Raw genomic sequence first — 19,588 nt, forward strand, 5'->3', positions numbered from 1 at the left:
TACCCTGAGCATTATTTCACCCTCTAGTTCGTTCCTCATTTTCTGACACCTTACTTTATTCATTGGTTCAGTTTCCCCAGGTCTTCCTCAAGAACTGCTTCTCCGTTACTTGAAGTCTTGATTTGTTCCTTTTGTAGAAGGTCCATAACTTGCTACTATATGTTTAAGTTGGAGTTTAAACCAAATTATAGCTTGCCAAATTGTTTGCTTCATTTCCTAAGGAAGCCAACTTAGATGACATTACAGAAACATGCAGCTTTTTTTTTTAGCATTTTCCTTTTCAACTTTCTCAGTTTTCCTTACTTTAGCTCTGCAAGGTTTCTGCTTTGGAGTTTAAGGGTTAAAAAAAGGAAAGCAACATTCCTTATGTTTTCAGTCTGGAGCTCCAAGCTCAGGAATGGCTTATTCTAATTATTTGTTACAGTAATTGGACTGTGGCATTCTGGGAGTTTACTCTGGTGAAGTACTCAGACGCTGACTGGAATTCTCTCCTTCACTCCATAATAACTTGTACAGTTACAAATGACACATTGTATTCACAAATCTCATATTAAATGAATGAACTAATGTTAGAGTGACAGCTACTTTACAGACAGTAATGAGGGCGTAAGCAGTCAAAGTTCTTGTGTGACATTCAGATTACATACGATTAGTATAACAGCAGCTTTTATCCAACCAACTCCACTTAAAGTAGGATTCTACCATTACCGTATAAACTGTATGTGTTGAAATTTTAAAAAATATCTTCTATCCTTTAGGAGTAATGTGCCCTTAAAGTGGAATTCAACTTTCACTGAAAACTTCTAAAAGCCTGCATCGCTCTCTCTGTAGTTACATTTAAAAAAAAAGGAAAAAATCTGTCTTGCATTGCAGCCAGATATGAATTTCTAAAGCTGACTGAAGCTGGAATTGCACTTCTTTTGAAGCCTGGGGTCCCTATTTATCTCTAGACTCTGAGGGAGACTGGGACAACATATTTGCAAGCATGGCTAAAGCCTCCTCTAATATATTGATTAAAGAAAAACATACAATATATATATATATATATATATATATATATATATATATATATATATATTTTTTTTATGACTGGTGCTACACCAAAAATATCAAAATTCTCTACCTCTGCAACATCTTAATTGGTTTCTTTGCAGTGCCCCAAAAGCAAATATGGCACACTGTTGGTGGTCCTGTACTGAGGTACAGAGATCTTGGTCTGAGTGTTTCAGACAAGTCTCTATCACCCTTGATATTGTAATACAACTATGTATAGGAATTGCCCTTTTCTGTAGAAGCGATCCCCTGCTAGACTAATTCCAAAATAAATCCCGAACTCTAGTTTGTGCAGCTAACAGGGGTTTACTAGACACATTTTGGAAGGGTCCTCTCCCACCAGAATATGTCCAACTAAACAAAATATGGTGGCTCTATTACATGGAATATATCTCTTACCTTTAGCCAAGCTTTATGTGTTTAATCAAGTCTGGTCTTATTGGATCATGAGTTTCCCCTTGGACCATCCCCCACATTCCCAACCTTCAATCAGAGATATTTACTACGTCTCCCCTTTACCTACACATAAGCTATTAATAAAAAATAAATTGTACCATAAATGGCCACCTTAAAGGATACCCGAACTGACATGTGACATTATGAGATAGACATGTGTATGTACAGTGCCTAGCACACAAATAACTATGCTGTGTTCCTTTTTTTTATTTCTCTGCCTGAAAGAGTTAAATATCAGGTATGCAAGTGGCTGACTCAGTCCTGACTCAGACAGGAAGTGACTACAGTGAGACCCTCTGATAAGAAATTCCAACTATAAAACACTTTCCTAACAGAAAATGGCTTCGTAGAGCAAGAAAGGGGTAAAAAAGGGGAATTTCTTATCCAGGAGGGTCACACTGTAGTCACTTCCTGTATGAGTCAGGACTGAGTCAGCCACTTACATACCTGATATTTAACTCTTTCAGGCAGAGAAAGAAAAAAAGGAACACAGCATAGTTATTTGTGTGCTAGGCACTGTACAAACACGTCTATCTCATGTCACATGTCACTTCAGGTATCGTTTAAAGGACATCCAAGGTGAAAATAAACTGATGACTAAAACAATTGTATCTTTCCTCCTTCACCTAAAAATGACCTTTTTAGATATCCCACAGTTTTATTTTATATTTAAATCTAGTTTTTCAATTTTTACTGTTTCATTGTCTCATTGTCTGCTCAGTGACACCTTCGTTTAAGTATGCCAGAGCTCAAATCTGAGTTATTGACCCTTTTTATCTCTTTCTTGCTCTCGGAAGCCATTTACTTACAGGAAAGTGTTTTATGGCTGTAATTACTTATCATTGAGGGTTACACTGTAGTCAGACCCGGTCCTGACGTGGATAGAAACTGTCACTTACATTCCTGATGATTAACTCTTTCAGGCAGAGAAAGAAAAAAGGAACACAATCTAGTTATTTGTGCACTTGGCACTGTACATACACACGTCTATCTCATCATGTCACATGTCACCTCGGTTGTCCTTTAAGGCTTGGTTCACACTTGCGCTGGATCACAAGCAGCCAGCAGGAGCAGACAGTGTAGTGCCCGCTCCGATGATCCGCTGTGGTCCAGTTGGAGCCCGGGCCGGATGTGTTGCCCCCATCAGCTATATGGGGAATGCATCTGCTCTACCGGGATTATCGTGGACTGCACAGAAGTGCAATGGATCTGATTAATCCATTGCAGACTGACAAGTGTGAACGGCTCCTATACATAAAATAGAAGCAATTCACTGTCAGTTTTTGCAATGAGTGGAGAATGGACTGAAAACGTCTGCTCTCAGCTCAAGTGGGAACCCAGCCTAATACTTTAGGTCACTGCCCCAGAATTGGCATGTAGATCAGATTCTTAGACTCTGGTCTGACTCTGCTGGATGCATACTTGTTGAGAATGAAGATGGTAACTTCCATGTTCTTCTCAATTTAGGTTCCCTTTATGATTGTATGTCTTTTTCGTTCTAACATCGAGCTGGTAAAGGATATTTGCTTTGAAAAATACTGACATGTCTTAGTTCAGATACATTAGTTAGACTTTGTGCTTTGGATTTAAGCTGCTTCCTTTTCCTGTATACGTAGCTTGAAATTGTGACCTTTATTCCTCTTGCATTACAAGCAGGTGTTGTTTTGTGTCTCCCTCCAGTTAACAGAACTCCGACAAAGACTGGACCAGGCTGAAGCTGATCGCCGAGAACTGCAGGATGAACTGAGGAGGGAACGAGAAGCCAGGGAGAAGCTGGAGCTCATGATAAAAGAGCTGAAACTTCAGATATTGAAATCAGCCAAGAGTGGTAATGGGGAGTAAACAACACAGCTTACAGACAAGTCCCTATACTTGAAACAGGGTTTTTATCATGACTGCTCTGGGATGTGAGCAGTTTTCCTTGCTATGTATCACATTAGAGAGGCTACTGCTACCAAGAAATAAGAGGGCCTGTTATAAATGTGTGGTTTTAAACCACTCCAGTGCTGGCATAACAACCAGTTTAATAAGAACTTTTCAACTTGAACCCCTAGCTGAAGATTCTTTTCCACTATTCTTGCCCTTTGTACTCCTCTTTGTATTGTGCAGTCAACGGTTTTTGCACCACAAGCCTACACTTGATTGATTAAAAAGGCTTGTAAGACTCTGTGTAGTTTAAGTGGTCCACCACTCATTTGTTCTCAGCAGATGAGACTTAGGATCTCCATATACTCCAGCATTGCATCATATCTGCACTTTCTGTTTCCGTAGAAGTGGCAGCTACTGGACGGTGTCTCTGTCTCATAGACCAACAATGACTTAATGCTGCTACTTATTTTCTCTGTATTCTTAGTACTGATTTCATGTGTGCTCTTCACACAGAAAGCCCTGAAACTTTTCACTGATTGTATCCAAATCTTTGGGTTGCTTTGTTATCATTTCTTCAGCTCAGAAAGCTGGATGGACTTGTATGTATTGATACCAGTGCATTCGACTTCTCCCAGTATTTCCTGTCCACAATAGGCCATTATGCCAATATTATAAAACCATGCCTCAACTGCAATAATGTGTGGCAAGTATTTGGTCTCCTACAGTACAGTGAGGTTTTATCTTATCATTAATGCACTTCCATTAGAGAAACCACCTCTCACCCTTGCATTCTTCTCAACTAGTTGTGATAACCTGAACTACTGCTATTCAACTAAAAAAGCAACTACTCGTTGCACTATGTGGAAAAGGAGACGCAAGAGATTGAGGGAGTTGCTTGTAAAGCATACAGTCCCTTTTAAAGTGAAACTCCAGGTATGAAGGTAAATTTAACTGTACAACCCCCGCTTGGGTCACTTAAGAAAACAGCATTCATATGTAAACCTTGGATTTGAAGTGGTACCGGACCGGAAATCCACATCTCAGATCGGTAACTCCGAGTCTGAGTCGTGGTAGCCTCCGGGAGGTATGTGCAGAGCCTGTGTGCAGCGGGCATCTGTAACTTACCTCCCCCCGTATCCAGACGCTGGCAACCATTCTTCTTCTGGTCCTCTGAGGCTCTCAATCCCTACTGGTGAGATCGCCATCATTATAGATGGCAACCTCGTAATATATCCACCTGCTGGATGGAGGGAGAATTGCACTGCTGGATCCAGGGGAAGCTATATACAGGGCTGCTGCAGATCTATCCGGTGGCATGGTATTTATAATTACTCTTTCCAAAATGTATACTTGAAAAGGTTGGTTGTGAATGTTTTTTATGCCTGGCGGTCCACTTTAAAATACTTCTATTGTGATTTGCTGAGTTCAATCTGAAGGCAATGCTAAATATTGTGCAACCTTCCATACCAGGCAACAGCTAGGTTCTCCGTATTTGGTGGACTTTGTGTTATGTAAGTTTGTCTGCCCCCTCTTATCGCTTCACTGGTATGAATATTCAGCTGTGCCCCCTTTCACCTTCCTAGTGAGTTAATCTGGCTATATGCCCCTTACCAGCCCCTGGCATTATCACATGGTATCCTCTGCATTGCAGAGAGTATTGTGTGAAGCAGGGTTGGGGCTAGGATTCAACTAGGTTGGATTTTTTTTTTTTTAAATAACAGAAATGGTATGATGGGAAACTTGTGCAGTAACCTTCTAATACAGACTTCTGCAATCCCGCTACAGGACCACTAAAATTTTTGTTTCAGATATTTTCCTACAGTTTTGATGAAACCATTTAAGACTTTGTTTACATGGACTTTTTTTTTTTAAATGCCTGAAAAACTGTCCATTATGAAACATGGTAGTGAGGGTGGTAAAATGTCCATGTAAATAAGGCCCAAGGGTCATGGAAGTCCTCCTTGCTTTCTGCCTGAAGATCTGAATGTACAAAGTAATAATCTCTCTTTCCATACCTTTGACTTGTTGCACAAAATTGCTGTGTTTGGGAAGAACTATTGTCATAGCCCTACTGGAATAAGCAATAAATCAGAGGAAGTGGTGTTTGGATCACTGCTAATTCTTTTTGGTTTTATATATCAGCGTTGAATAATTTGATAAGTAATTGTGGAAAGAAACAACAAGGGGAACAAGACTATATATATTCTGGTGCACTGATGTCAGGAGTGCTAGGCCTCTTATATTTAATTCTAGAAAGTCCAAGGAAAAAAATATTGATGCACTGAAAATCTGCATCTGTAATTTGTCTGCTTTTACAATGACACATCTACAGAGGAAGCCTACCGATATTTCTGGCCATATTGGGTGACACGTGAGATGTGCAAATCCTATAGTATAACTTTACGCCATATTCTAGTACAAAAAGGACTTATTTTTAGAATTTTGCTTCTTTTCTGTATCTATATTAACTATAAATTAATTACCAGAGCAAAGCAAGTTAATATATTATGGTTTAAACTTTGTGTATCCTAAATATAAATTTTAATTATTTTAAAGAACTCCACTAAGCACTTTTTGTATTTTAAAACTGCTATATAACACAACTGGCTATTTTTTCAGAAAAAAAAACCTACCACTTTCTATTAAAGTACATTATAATGCATCGTTCCACATGGACAGATTTACATGTTTTATTCTCCTCAGGAGTCCTCTGGTGCTGAGAGTGAAACTTTATAAACGATAACAGCTCCAGCATGCTGGTGTTTTCTGAAGTACGGCATCCCCAGTACTCTTTAAAATGTACAATTAACTGTGAGAACTTTAAACATTTCAAACAAAATGGCTGGCAGTGGAATATGTAAGGCTGTGAAAAGCGTAGGCCACATTGTCAGTTGTTGGTATTCAAGGCAAGCATAAAACTTAACATTTGAATAAACTTCAAAATCAGAGAATACCTACAGTAAAAACTGCATGTGTATATATTCAGTATCCCCAGAAATTAGAGCAAATGCAATAAAGTACTGCCTCAGGCAGGAATCGCACTTTGCAGTTCGGCAGCCGTTTTCTGCAATGCAAAAATGCATGTTATGGTTTTTTATGGGGCTGTTGTGTTTTCAGGCAGCATCTGCGATTCTGCATAGCATTCAAAAAGATACAACCTGCACTACCATTCTGATCAACGCATGCGATTTCTCATTGCAATCACTGGCTACTGTAAAAAGAAAAAAAAAATGCACGCGCTAAAATTTACAACACTTGCAGGGAATCAACTGCGGTTACTGCATGCACACATGTGATCCCTGCCTAAGTATGGTAACATGAGCTCAACCCCCAAATCTCACTTTTGGTCAGTAAAGCTATCCATATCACTATAGGACCAATAGGGGGAGTTGAAAATTCAAGTGGGTGGGAGTACCTCACTTTGGGGGACATAACATGACACTCTAGGCAGTTGATTGATTATTCACTTACTATTTTCCAAGGTTTACCTCTGGGACAGAGTTTTTTTCGGCATGCAGTTTTTACTGAAGATATCTGTGCTTTGTCATTATTTGCTCAATTTATATTGTGCAAGTACACTTCAGGGTCACACCAAGACTAGATTAAATGTGTGACTCCTTGATAAACTGCCTTGTTAATCACAAGTTTGTACTGGATATCATATTCCTTGAAATATTGTCTGTGGACAGCTCTTTTCGGTCTGTAGTAACCTAATCAGGTTATTAAGAATGTCCAAATTGACAAGGTGATGTCAGATGGGGAGTGCCTCTGCTGTGTCTGGCCATGTATTTCCATGGCATCTGGCCAGTGTGACTTAAGATCATGTCATTTAGCACAGTGAATGCATGTCCATGGTCTATAGGACAGGACTTGACACCTGCTTTCATAACACAGCATTGTATACCAGCAGAGGAAATGTTGTCCCTTTTATATAACCTTGCTGACTTTTCCACCACCACACCAAAGAGCTTAGCAAATGGGGAGATTGCCAGCATAGAAGTACAGAGCACAAACTGGCCAGCTATCATTGTCTAACAAAACTAATGGGGAAAAAAATAAAATGTAACCTCTACCACTTACCATAAGATAGGTTTTGCTTTATTATACAATTTTATTTTATATTGACTGCTAAAAAAAAAGTAAACTTCATTTGCTGTTATTAGTTTTGACCTTTTCAAGTTTGAAGTTGAATCTATGCATTTTTAGTAGTGTGATAGTGCTACTAAAGTCTTTTATTAATCTGGGATGACTGTTATGGGATTACTACGGTATAGTAGTTGTGTGTGTCCATAATTGGTAGGTAGTATAGTTCTCCCTTTTAATCATGGAACATACATTCCTATTTGCCCTTCAGAAAGAGGATTCCTTAGTAATCCCTCATCAGACCTTCCAGGATTAATTGCGGGCCACATTGTTGTTTCTTAGTTTTTAGTGCACCCAATCCAGCTTTGTGTCTTTATTCAATTGCTACATTAATTTAATATTGCCAATCTGTATGCAACATCACATGCTGTGTTGTTTCCCTGTTCAAATATGAATAGCATTATTTTTTTGTACTATTTATTACTATTTTTTTTTCTGTATATACACTATTATTTAAAGTAGGATGGGTTTGGCATAATAATGTGAATTAATGTCCTCTTATTTTTACAAATTATCTTATATAGGTGCCATTATTTTAATTTCTTTGTTGAGTAACTTTTTATTTGCTTTTATAAAAATGTATATAATGTAAAGTTTTTATCTAGACTGACACCATCTTGCTCTGAAAGCTCGAGACCATATGTTGCTTATGTATTTATTGGCCTGATGCACATTTATAAGCCAACTGTAAAGACAAGATCTTCTGTATTGCTATGTGGTGTATTTGTTACAGCATGCCTTTTTTGTATACTTGTGTAAAGTGCTAAATGGTTTTGTTCAGCCTTTTTTTCTCCTTTTACTTTTTTTATATAACAATGCACCGTTCTGTCAGCATTTTAGTTATCGAAGACAGAATGTGACTTGCTGAGTTAGTTTTACCAACTGGTTTAGAAGAAAGCTTAAAAATTTTGTGATCATTTTTCTTTTTTTTTAAGTGGTGGCTATGTAGGAAAAAGGATACACACCATTTTAGAATTGAATAATTTTGCTAAAAAAGAAATGACTCCCAGACTATTAACTTGTCACCTCTGGCTCTGAAGGGAGTAACAGCAGGCCTCATAGTCGAAGTGCCTGCAGGAGTAAACCGTTCTTGTTGCCTATAGCGGCAGTGAAATTGTCCTTGTGATGTATTGAACATAATGAGGAATAATAAAGTGGAGTTGACTGGTTGCTATGGACTGAAGAAAGTCATGATGACAAGGCTATGTGGCTTCCTCAGAGGTTGAAGATGCCACCTTGGAACCTCTGCATGTATTCTCTGTACCTAGAGTTTCCATGATCTCTACACCTTTTCACCTTTTTCTTTTTTTGATTGAGAGAAGGGTGTTTATGGCCATTATCCTTAGACTATACTGCAGCTTAACATCCAACTAAGGATGTAGGGAAGCCAGTATACTCTGGAGCAGGGATGCCCAACTCCACTCCTCAAGGGCTGAGATCCTCACACATTTATGGCACAGCTCAGTTGTATTGATGAGACTGAATCAGGAAAAGTGTGGATCATCAAATCGAACACATTGAATTCTCTGTCCATCCTAAACACTGGCATGGATATGGCCCTCTAGAACTGGAGTTGGGCACCCCTTCTCTGGAGAATAGACTACTCTCCCCCAACACACACCTTAAGTCCAAGCAACAAGCCATTTTGGAACCACTGTCGCCGTTGGCGATCATGGCAATAAGGCACTGCAGTATGGGTTATTTTGAGGCTGTGCAATGAGCAAAGATAGACTTATTTACTCAGGGAAGCAGGAGATAAGCACTTTGAGGTGTTCCAACATCCCAAATACTAGCCTCTGAAGGCTTCAGATAATATCTATAAATATATTGTCTGCTATGTAAAGTTGGTTATTTTTCTATAATTAAGCGAGGCATTTTGTGTCCTCAAGGATTTACTTATATATAGAAATAGAAATTTTTATTCATAGAAAAATGATTTGGATCTAGGCTAGCCATATTGTAATTCTATTGAAATTAAAAAATTGTTATAAATGTTGACATGTTAAAGTTGTAAAATTTAGGCTGATGGTATCAAAACTGCCTTTGATGCCTGGCAATTAAATTGTACCCAGCTAACGAATGGTTAGCATCCACATTGCTCCAGAGCTTCCTGCGGCCCGTCGCCCCTTCTCCTTCCTGCTTTGAAGTACTCTCTAAAGGATTCCTTTTTCTAAGAGGCCTCTGTGGAGACCTGCAGAATAGCTAGTTGTGCAAGTATTTGAAACAGATTTAATAATATGGGGCACTATGAAAAGCCCTTGCTGCTATTACATGGTTGTTTGTAGTTTTCAGTAATTTTTACATTAATACCAAAACCGAATTTTTATTCAGCATTTTATGTGAACTTGTAGAATGAGTGAAAGCAGTATCCCTTTTTTTCACTTGGTAATATAAGCAGCATACATTTTATAGATCTGTGCTCTTAGCAGCACCATCTTGTAGCATAGGTTGGGCCTCCTAGCCTAAAACGATCTTTCTCATAGACCTGCTGCTCAATACACTGAGGGGATGATTCTGTGAGGCTCCCCGATTTGCACAATTGAAATTGTTTGAGGGTAGGACCTGCTTACAGACTTGCCTAATTTTCCCCCGTGGTTTAGAACTCTGGTCTCTTGCTGTTAACTTGCAGAGTGCTTGCCATTTCCTCTATTCCCTCATTTGTACCACACCGTGTTATACAGTGCTCCTCTGCCCTGTAATTCAGCAACAGGCCTACTAGGAATGATCAGACCAGATCCTTCATATACAGGCTCTCCAGTGGTAGCATGAAGTTCTTCTCACAGATCTTTAGTACAGGGAAGAAGGCATGACATAGAATGTCACACTTGTACTGCTGCTCTGCCCTAACAGTCAAGCAAAATGGCTGCTACTCCCCCAAGACTTGCTAAAATTTTCTAAACCAATATTCCAGAATTGCAACTATGCACTGTAATAAAAGAATAGGAATAATAGAAATGAGCTTGTTTGTGTATGGATGTGATATTTTCTCTGTATCATTAAACCATTGGCGTGAATGGAAATGAGAGAATCTGCTGCTAGGAAATGTAAGATACTTGTGGAATGGGATATGTTTTGGAACATCCTTACAATGCACATATGATATGTTGTAGATTTGAATGTGTAAGCTTTCTGAACCTACTAGACTGCCACTCGATTAGGCTGTGTGAAAGTATGTTATTTTTGTACATACAGGTACTATTACTATACAGCCTCTTGTGCATTCATTTTACTGGATTTCGCTATTTCAGAGAATCTATATATTGTGGCTAAATCACCTATACACAAGTTTGCATTATGAAAGATACAAATATACTTTCCTCAAAATCAGTCTTGGACTCTGCAAGGAAAATGACCAAACAATAATTTACCTTTTTTGGTGCAGTTATATCTTTACTTGCTTCAGCATCTATCTCCTCTGCCTCTAGTGTCAAGATAAGGACAGGAAGTGGGATGTTACAGAGTTGTACACTGCCCCCAAGGTCCTGTGTAGGCTGAGCCCTTCTATATAGAGGTGCACGGCTTCTGTTTTCACACAGGTTTCATTTACTGCCTTTGCACAGAAAACTATTGTGTACTATGCTAATGCCACAACAGAGCCTGGGACTAATGCAATAGTACTTTTTTCTTCTTTAAGGAGAAAGCACATTTTATCATTGTACTGCAATAACGGCACCCTGGTAGCTAGGCTTAGAGTAGTAAGTGTATGAAGGTTTCATCCTGTGCCTGATCATTTGTTCTATCATCGTAGTCCTGTAAAATTGATTTCTTGGCTGCTCAGATTCCTTAGTGTTTAATTTGCCTATGGTAAATTCAAGTTGTATTGTAGAGGCCTATTTTACACAGAGGTGGGTGTTAATGTGCACTTTCCCACAGTTGTACCCTGGTTAATGGTCACTGAATGGTGCGTGCCGTATTTACTTGAACACCATGCAATGTAATAGCCTAAAACATTTCTGGTGTTCTGTTGGGAATTCACCTAAGAACATCTTAGCAAGCTTTGAACACAATATATAAACCTGTGTAAGGTGTCTTTCTGAACTAGGCCTCAAGATATACTTGCATGTTCGGGATTTCTGAGCCTAAAAAATATGAACATGGTTAGTGATGATCAGTGGGGATGTGGGTTTATGAGATGGAATAGGGTGGGAAAGATTTATAGAAGCAGAATAAAGTGTAGGCTTCTGTCAAATTAAGCTAGAGTGTTGTAGTTGCTATGGGTAACCGTCTCCTTTTTTTACTGAAATTTGTAAAGTTCAGATTTTTGCAGCTAAAGGTGCATTCATGACATGGAATGCCATGCAATCCTTGATGCTACACTTTGTCATTTCTAACAGGATCCTCCTTTCTTCAGTGGAAAATATATTTATACTGTGAGAAACTTAATATCCAGTGATAAGAAGGCCAGGTTTGCAAATTTCATTTAGTGAAGATGATTTGCAGAGAATTTATGGAACTCTAATGTAATCATGCAGCTTCGCTGCTATTCCATAGACTGCCACCGTGGGGCAGCATGTGAACAGAAGATTGTATGAACACTGAAAAGGTAGTCTTTTTTTTTTTTTTTTTTTTTTTTTTTTTTTTTTCCCCCAGCTACTGCTATAGAAAATCTAAAATTACATGAAAATACAGCAAATTACTTTATATGCTGTTAAGAAAAGAAACGTATTTAGCTGTATACTTTGACGGCACACTCTCCATTCAAAGATTGTACATGCAAAATACGTATTTTTTTTCTTTTTATTCTTATGTAAATTACAAAATCAGAATCCACTTTATTCGCTGAGTGCAACAGTGTCGTACCCAGAATTATGTTTGGTTTGGCCCACTAACAATCATGTTTAGTTGCTGGTGTGTGATGTGTCAGATATTTTTTTATTTGTACTGCCCAAGCCATCTAACAAACTGCCACTAAAATGATATCCAGCTCAGCTCCCACCTCACTGTAGGGGGGCAGGTATTGTACAGTTTTGTTGCTTTTCTATCTAACTGTGTGGCTGTCACTTTACAGGTGTGTTTTGCACTTCTTGGGTAACTAGTGTAAACTAAAGCGAAGACCCAGTAATGCAATAGCAGCCTCACTGCTCTAGCATTGGAGTGCAGGATAGGATTGGACACCTGAACTGTAAGAATGTTGAATAGTAACTTGATTGTAGAGACTAATGAAATTATAAAAAGAAGTGTAAACAAACCTGTAATTAGCTATATGTTATCAGAAAAAGAGAGAATTTTGTATTTACCAGCAGTAATATCACAATTTTTTTGCATTGTATGCACTTTTTTTTGTTAATTACTATATTAGCATTTTAATAAACATCAGCTTGTATTTTAGTCTTATTGGTGCTGTACACAAAATTAATGTGCGTGATTCCGAAAGGCATATATTCAGCATGGCGGGACAAAGAAATGTAGTGACGAGCAAGAGCTGAAGCAGCCAGATTTGTTTACTGCAGTCACACCAATTAAGGGGACATTTTAAATTAAACCTGTAACAAAAAAAAACCCAAAAAGCCCATTGTGGGGGTACTCACCTCGGGAGGGGGAAGCCTTTGGATCCTAATGAGGTTTCCCCTGTCCTCTCCTGCAGCCCCAGTCCAGCACTGGCAGCCCCCTGCGCAGCAGAGCAGATCCGCCTGACCCACAATTAAAGCCACAAGTGCATCTGCGCAAGGCTCTCACAGGATTGTTGTGATCCTGGAACCCACACTACCGTTCAGGGACAGTGGATCAGGGCTTCAGGAGAGGACAGGGGAAGCCTCATTAGGATCCAGAGGATTCCCCCTCCCGAGGTAAGTACCCCCCAGGGGCCTTTTTTTTTAGTTCACTTTGGTTTTATTGCTCAAAAATGTTATACAGAATCTCAGCGATACCAAAATATCAAAAAGTACAAGCATTTTTGGTCAATATAATGGGGCCCTTTTTTTCATTGCAGGTGTTCTTTAAAGACAATCTAAACTGAGAGGGATATGGATGTTTCCTTTTAAACAATACCAGTTGCCTGGCAGCCCTGCTGATCTCTGGCTGCAGTAGTATCTGGATCTCACACCTGAAACAAGCATGCAGCTAGTCCAGTCTGAGTTCAGTCAGAGCGCCTGATCTGCATGCTTGTTCAGGGGCTGTGGCTGAAAGTATTAGAGACACAGGATCAGCAAGAGAGTCAGGCAACTGGTATTATTTTAAAAGGAAAAATCCATCTCCTTCTCAGTTTAGGTTCCCTTTAATGGCTGTTTTGGGTTGAAGCAAGTCTAAAGTAAACTTTCCTCTATTTGATCCCGTTTCTGCCATGATCTACATACCTAAATAACATATGTTTATTGGTGCTAGAGCTACAGGATCTTCTGTCTCTGTTCCATGAGTGCTGCCATTTTGCTTATTAGAAGTTGCCTTACCGGCACAGTCAATTCTTTCTGAAGTGTTGCCACTGTTTAAGGCAGTAAAGGGTTTTCTCTGCCATAAGAGTGTGTTATGCTAGAGAGGGCTTGCAAGTTCATACACTCAGAAATGTTGTCTATCCACAGTGGGCATGAAAAGTGAGACTGCGTTGTGCAGAAGTTCTGCTGTGTAGCCAAATGGTATGAGTTGATACTGGTTTGCCTAGGTGAGCTTAGAATTTTTTTTTTTTTAAAAACTAAGTCCCTGAGTCTGTTTAGCTGATCTTAGCAGAGGAAGCGCAGGCACAAAGAGCACCTAAAAGCACAAGATCATTGAGTAAATTGCCTGAAAATCATTGCTCAGGTGCCTTATTTCATTTCTGTGAGAGGACGTGTCTCTCTTGCAAGCATTGGTTAGTCCAACCTAGGTGTTCAGATGACAGTTTAGGAATGATTAGCATACTGACACAATAGGTGCTTAAAAGCCTGTTCTATAGAGGAGGTGGGAGGTGCCTGAACTTCAATAGAACCTTCCTGCAGAGTTAGTAGAAGTCATTTGATGGTGTTCCAGCATCATTAATATCAACCATGTCAGGGGACACTTCTACACTGTAGACTTTTGACCGAAAAGTCATGAGCAATCATTTCTGACAAGGAAAGTCTGTGTGTACGTCGCTTTACAACAGTGCACTCTGTGTCAAGAACATATCCTACTAGATCAGGCTGAATTTGGTCACCTTTGTCTCGCTTTGCACTGAAAGCTCTGTCCACTGACTTATTTAGTGAGGTCCTAGTTTTTTTTTCACCAGCAATTATCATGGCACAGTAGGATAAAAAACATTGCTGTTTGACTGATATGTAACAGTTATGATAGCTGGGCCTTGCAACTACTGCATGTATGCTAGAGATATTAGTACAGCCATTATTGTCAGTTACAATTTCCAGCATATTGTCTGCCAAGTCATGTTTACTCCATAAAACCTGGCTCATTTTGCAAAGTGTTGCATGTCACTTGCGGTGTAAGACCCATCCTGTCACTGATCCACCTGCAGCACGGAGAAAGCTAAAAAAATTAGGAGTTATTAGTGCAGTTTCCACATCATCATTTCTCGTTACATTATTGGATTAAATATCGACCACATTTGGAGCAGCAATAGATACAGCATCTATATGGATGGGCAGACATCAATAAATTAGTCAGTGTAAATCTCTGGAAGCTGAATAGCAGCGTGATAATAGCCCTGCCTCACAGGAAACCTACACATGACCTTGTCTGTATGTAAATGATTCATGCCTATAGAAAACCTAAAGACGAGACACAGAAATGTGTTAATTTACAGTAATAAAGGACCATATTCCCCTATTTTCAGCTGCCATAACACAAAGGCAGTAGCCTTGCTGAGTAGCAATGCCTAAGCTACTACAAGTGGCAGGAAGCTGAAGACCTCAACTTTTAAGCCATAGTTCTCTGTGGAGCTGGATGTGTAATTTTTTGGTTGTCTTGCTTTCTTCATACTATGTATAGTTGTGTACTTAGTACATTTATTTCACATTAGATTGCTTTGACATTGACCTTTTGAAAAACGAAGGCGAGTTATTTTAATTGGTGTGTAGACATTCTGATTTATTGATGACACTGTATTTGTAGGATTCTGTGCACAGGCATGGATGTGCAATAAGCGCACAGGTGTGTCCATCCCCTGCCCATTAGCTATTGTTGGGTACAAGAAGTTGTAGGATTCTGTGCACAGGCATGGATGTGCAATAAGCGCACAGGTGTGTCCATCCCCTGCCCATTAGCTATTGTTGGGTACAAGAAGTTGTAGGATTCTGTGCACAGGCATGGATGTGCAATATGCACACAGTTGTGTCCATCCCCTGCCCATTAGCTATTGTTGGGTACAAGAAGTTGTAGGATTCTGTGCACAGGCATGGATGTGCAATATGCACACAGTTGTGTCCATCCCCTGCCCATTAGCTATTGTTGGGTACAAGAAGTTGTAGGATTCTGTGCACAAGCATGGATGTGCAATATGCACGGTTGTGTCCATCCCCTGTCCACCTGGCCATTGTTGGGTACAATATTTATTTCTCTGCTGCTTTCTTGCTTGTAAGCTCTGTACACACAGTGTTCTTTAACAGATTCCTGTTTAGAGCCCATACTGTACTTACATAGGATTTCATTTCTCACTAATGGTTATGAAGGTAAGTAAAGTTGGCTACACACCATGCAATAAAATGATCCAATTTTACAGCAATTAGATAAAACTATCGCTTGTACCGAGAAATTCAAAGCTTGGCCCTGCATCCAAATAGTTTTACTGTATTTGGCTGCTAAAAGGTTAACTGCTGTACTGCCACTGTACACCAGTGTATCTGGTTGTCGCCATGTGATTACAGACTGTGAGAAGCAGTGAGTGCACTGCTCTCCAACTCAACAGCTTTTTACAAGTCAGCACAGTGTGCGAGCAGTATAAGTGTCAGTATGAACTAAAGCAACCAGATTCTGGATCTCACTTAATAATTTGCGCTGGAAGCAGTCTAGGTGATATCTTATTGGTTGCTAAGGAAAACTGACATACAATTGATACAATAACAAGTACTACTCTGCACGTTGTCCAGTATGGGCTGCATTCAGGTACTTGTTAAACAACGCTCATGCTGTGTGTTTCTTGAACAATGACAGGTTGCCTTCTTTTGCAGCCTATAAGTCCCATTAAACTTGCAATTAAACGCACATTTGCACAAGTAGTTAGCACTCTTGCATTAAATAATGCACACCTAGGCTCTCTTAGTAGTTCATCATGCATTATTTCAATGTGTATCCCTTTTAGGAAAAGAGATCTATTTCAGAGTGAAGATGAAGAAAGATGTTATTTTCAGTAAATCTATATTGAGTTCTCATGCATATTCCTAGAACGTTGTTTATGTTGCATGATAACATAATGTAAAATGTGAACTATTGAATAATGAGCATGTATAAAACCATTGCAGACTTTGTGACGACTGCAAAATGTCTAAAACGAAGAAAGCTGCTCGCTGCTGGCGGGATTCTCCGCTTTAGAATATTTGCCAATGATGTAAATATAGATCATGCTTTAAGTAACTGTGATTGTGAACTACATGACTCGGAACTGTCCTCTACCTCACAAGAAACTAACAGGTGTTTTGTATGGTTTAAAACAAGACAAATGCATTTATCTGGTCAATCCGTTTACAAAATGTGGGAAAATATAGATATATTGCACCATTACATACTGTGCTTTCTGCTTATACCTCAAAATGTATTTTTGTGCTTTTCTCCATTGTCATTCCTTGTACATAATAAAAACCAATGTTGGATTCAAATCTTAATAAAACATGATGTGGTGACTCTGTTGTTGTACTTGTCTTGCATGCTGGATACACTCTTGTCATGCTTATAGGAGATGTTTCATTGCATACATCCTGTCCTCCTTATTCCCCAAAGATGGCTCCTTACAAATGATCTGATCTGCTTTCCAAGTCACTGTGAATTGATTGATCAAGGAATCCAGCCATAAAGCTGAGCTACAGGCAAGAAATTTGGTGTGAGTGTTGTGTGTACTGCGTATAAAAGAACAAATGCACAGTTTTATACAGCCGAGTGCCATACAGGAGCCGCTTGTGAGCAGGGGTTCTGTTAGCTTGCAGAATGCAGACTGCATCAGAGATGTTGGATACTAAGTCATCTAGATACCTTATTTCATTTTTTTTTAACCTTTTCTGGGTCAAAAAGGCAGATAGGTCAGGTGTCACATGGACCAACCAATGTTTGCATCATCAGGTGTCATATGGCGCTGGCATGTGTGCCTTGCCATCGTTATACACTTCCATAGTATAATTTGCGGTGAACCCGAGGTGAGAGGTATATGGAGGCTGCCATATTTGTTGCCTGGCTATATTGCTGATCCTCTGCCTCTTATGCTGGGAATACACGTTACGTTTTGCGTGTTCAATTTGGGGCTCGATCTATTAGCCATTGAATTTTCTGCTCTATTCTCTTATCTTCCACTCGTTTTTCTTATCTTTTTTCCATTGACTTCTATAAGAAATCGAGCGGAAAAGAATCAAGCGGAACATCGGGCATGTCGGAATTTTATCATCGAAGGCATCTATCGGAACAATTCTTGGCAAAAAACGTACCGTGTATTCCCAGCATAATACTTTCAGTCATAGATCATGCAGCAGATCAGGTGTTTCTAACAATATTGTCCGAACTGACAAGATTAGCTGCATGCTTGTTTCTGGTGTACTTCAGACACCACTGCAGCTAAATAGATCAGCAGGGCTACCAGGCAACTGGTATTGTTTAAACCGAAACAAACATATGGCAGCCTTAATATACCTCTCACCTCTGGTTCACTTTAACCGAAGCACTGTGGCAGTGTGTTTCTTGGGCCTGGTTATTCTGTATATGATACTACATGGGAATTACACTGGTAAACACAGAAGGAGAAAGAGCCAGTAAGTCAAAGGAAAGCATCAAGTTTTTTGAGTATAAGGCTATGTTCACAGTGATGGGTTGCAGTGCAACGTAACAGTTACATTATAACATGGAATATCGCTATGCAACGTTCACAGTGCAGCTGGGGCAGTGCGATTTTAACAGCATGTGGCATTACAACGCACTGCATGCAGTGCATTACACAAAACGCACATGGTAACAGTGGCAGTGAAGCATACTATTCATTGACTATGCTTTACTGTATGTGATGCAACATACTGAGAACGTGCGATCCCCTTTTACATTCTGTTATTAAATAATTTAGTTTGATTATACTGTTAGATTAAATTTAAAGATTTTTCCAACATGTCCGATCAGATTTTTTTGAAAAAAACTGGATAATCGTTTGTTTTTCTTGATAGAATAAAAAATCGATTCAATTGTTTTGGTCGGAAAATCGAATGTTTTTATTGTACCGTGCATGGGCACCGTAAATGTGATTTCCATTTGGACCATAATTGCACCCACACATGTCCTGTGTCCCCTGCCTTTTATGTGTTCCTGGATCTTGCTGGTAAAATGAGCAGAGCTAGTATTTGCACCTCCCAGTAATTTCACTGTCATAAGACACAGGTTTTGGGAGATCATACAGATGCAGTAGCTGCAGGAGAGATGAGGAAAGGTGGGATAATAAATATAGAATAGTGTCCGGGCATATGCCTTGCATGCACAGGTCTGTATTTATGTGTACACCTGCACTTATCGCCTCCTATCTTATCTGTATTCAGCTGTATGCACAAGAGCTGTGTGGCAGCATGTAAAGGTCACCGTGTTGGCACAGTTTGCACTGCATCTAGGGAAAGACTAGTAGGTAACTGCCATATTTATTTCCTAGTAACCAATACCAGTTGCCTGGCTGTCCTGTTAATTATCTGCCTCTAATGCTTTCAGCCATAGGCCCTGATCAAGCATGTGCCGATCAGATGTTTCTGACATTGTCAGATATGCTTGTTTCTGGTGTTATTCAGATACTACTGCCATTACATAGATCAGCAGGGCTGCCAGGCAACTAGTATTGTTTAAAAGGAAATAAAAATCACAGCCTCCAGTCTTCTCACTTCATTTGACCTTTAAGTATTCAAATACTATATAAACTTTATTTACACGATAAATAAACTAGTACAATAAATTGAATAAAACCACAAAAAATTCTCCAAATTGTGATTGCGGTATA

General features: G+C 39.3%; 2 protein-coding genes across 2 annotated transcripts in view; one reads left to right on the forward strand and one right to left on the reverse strand.

Moving 5' to 3' along the window:
* Window positions 1-3,556, forward strand: part of SKIL (SKI like proto-oncogene) — an 82,490-nt gene extending 78,934 nt beyond the window's left edge. The window contains exon 7 of the mRNA XM_068281010.1: window positions 3,190-3,556. Coding sequence (XP_068137111.1) covers window positions 3,190-3,351 — 162 coding nt within the window. The 3' untranslated portion in view covers window positions 3,352-3,556. The remainder of the gene's footprint in view (window positions 1-3,189) is intronic.
* A 1,680-nt stretch (window positions 3,557-5,236) lies between these two features.
* The window catches only part of RPL22L1 (ribosomal protein L22 like 1), a 460,839-nt gene continuing 446,487 nt past the window's right edge, over window positions 5,237-19,588 (reverse strand). Inside the window, exon 5 of the mRNA XM_068281012.1 lies at window positions 5,237-5,254. The gene's annotated coding sequence lies outside the window, so the exon portion shown is untranslated. The remainder of the gene's footprint in view (window positions 5,255-19,588) is intronic.

The sequence above is a fragment of the Hyperolius riggenbachi genome, chromosome 4 (assembly GCF_040937935.1).
Source record: "Hyperolius riggenbachi isolate aHypRig1 chromosome 4, aHypRig1.pri, whole genome shotgun sequence".
Lineage (NCBI taxonomy): Eukaryota > Metazoa > Chordata > Amphibia > Anura > Hyperoliidae > Hyperolius > Hyperolius riggenbachi.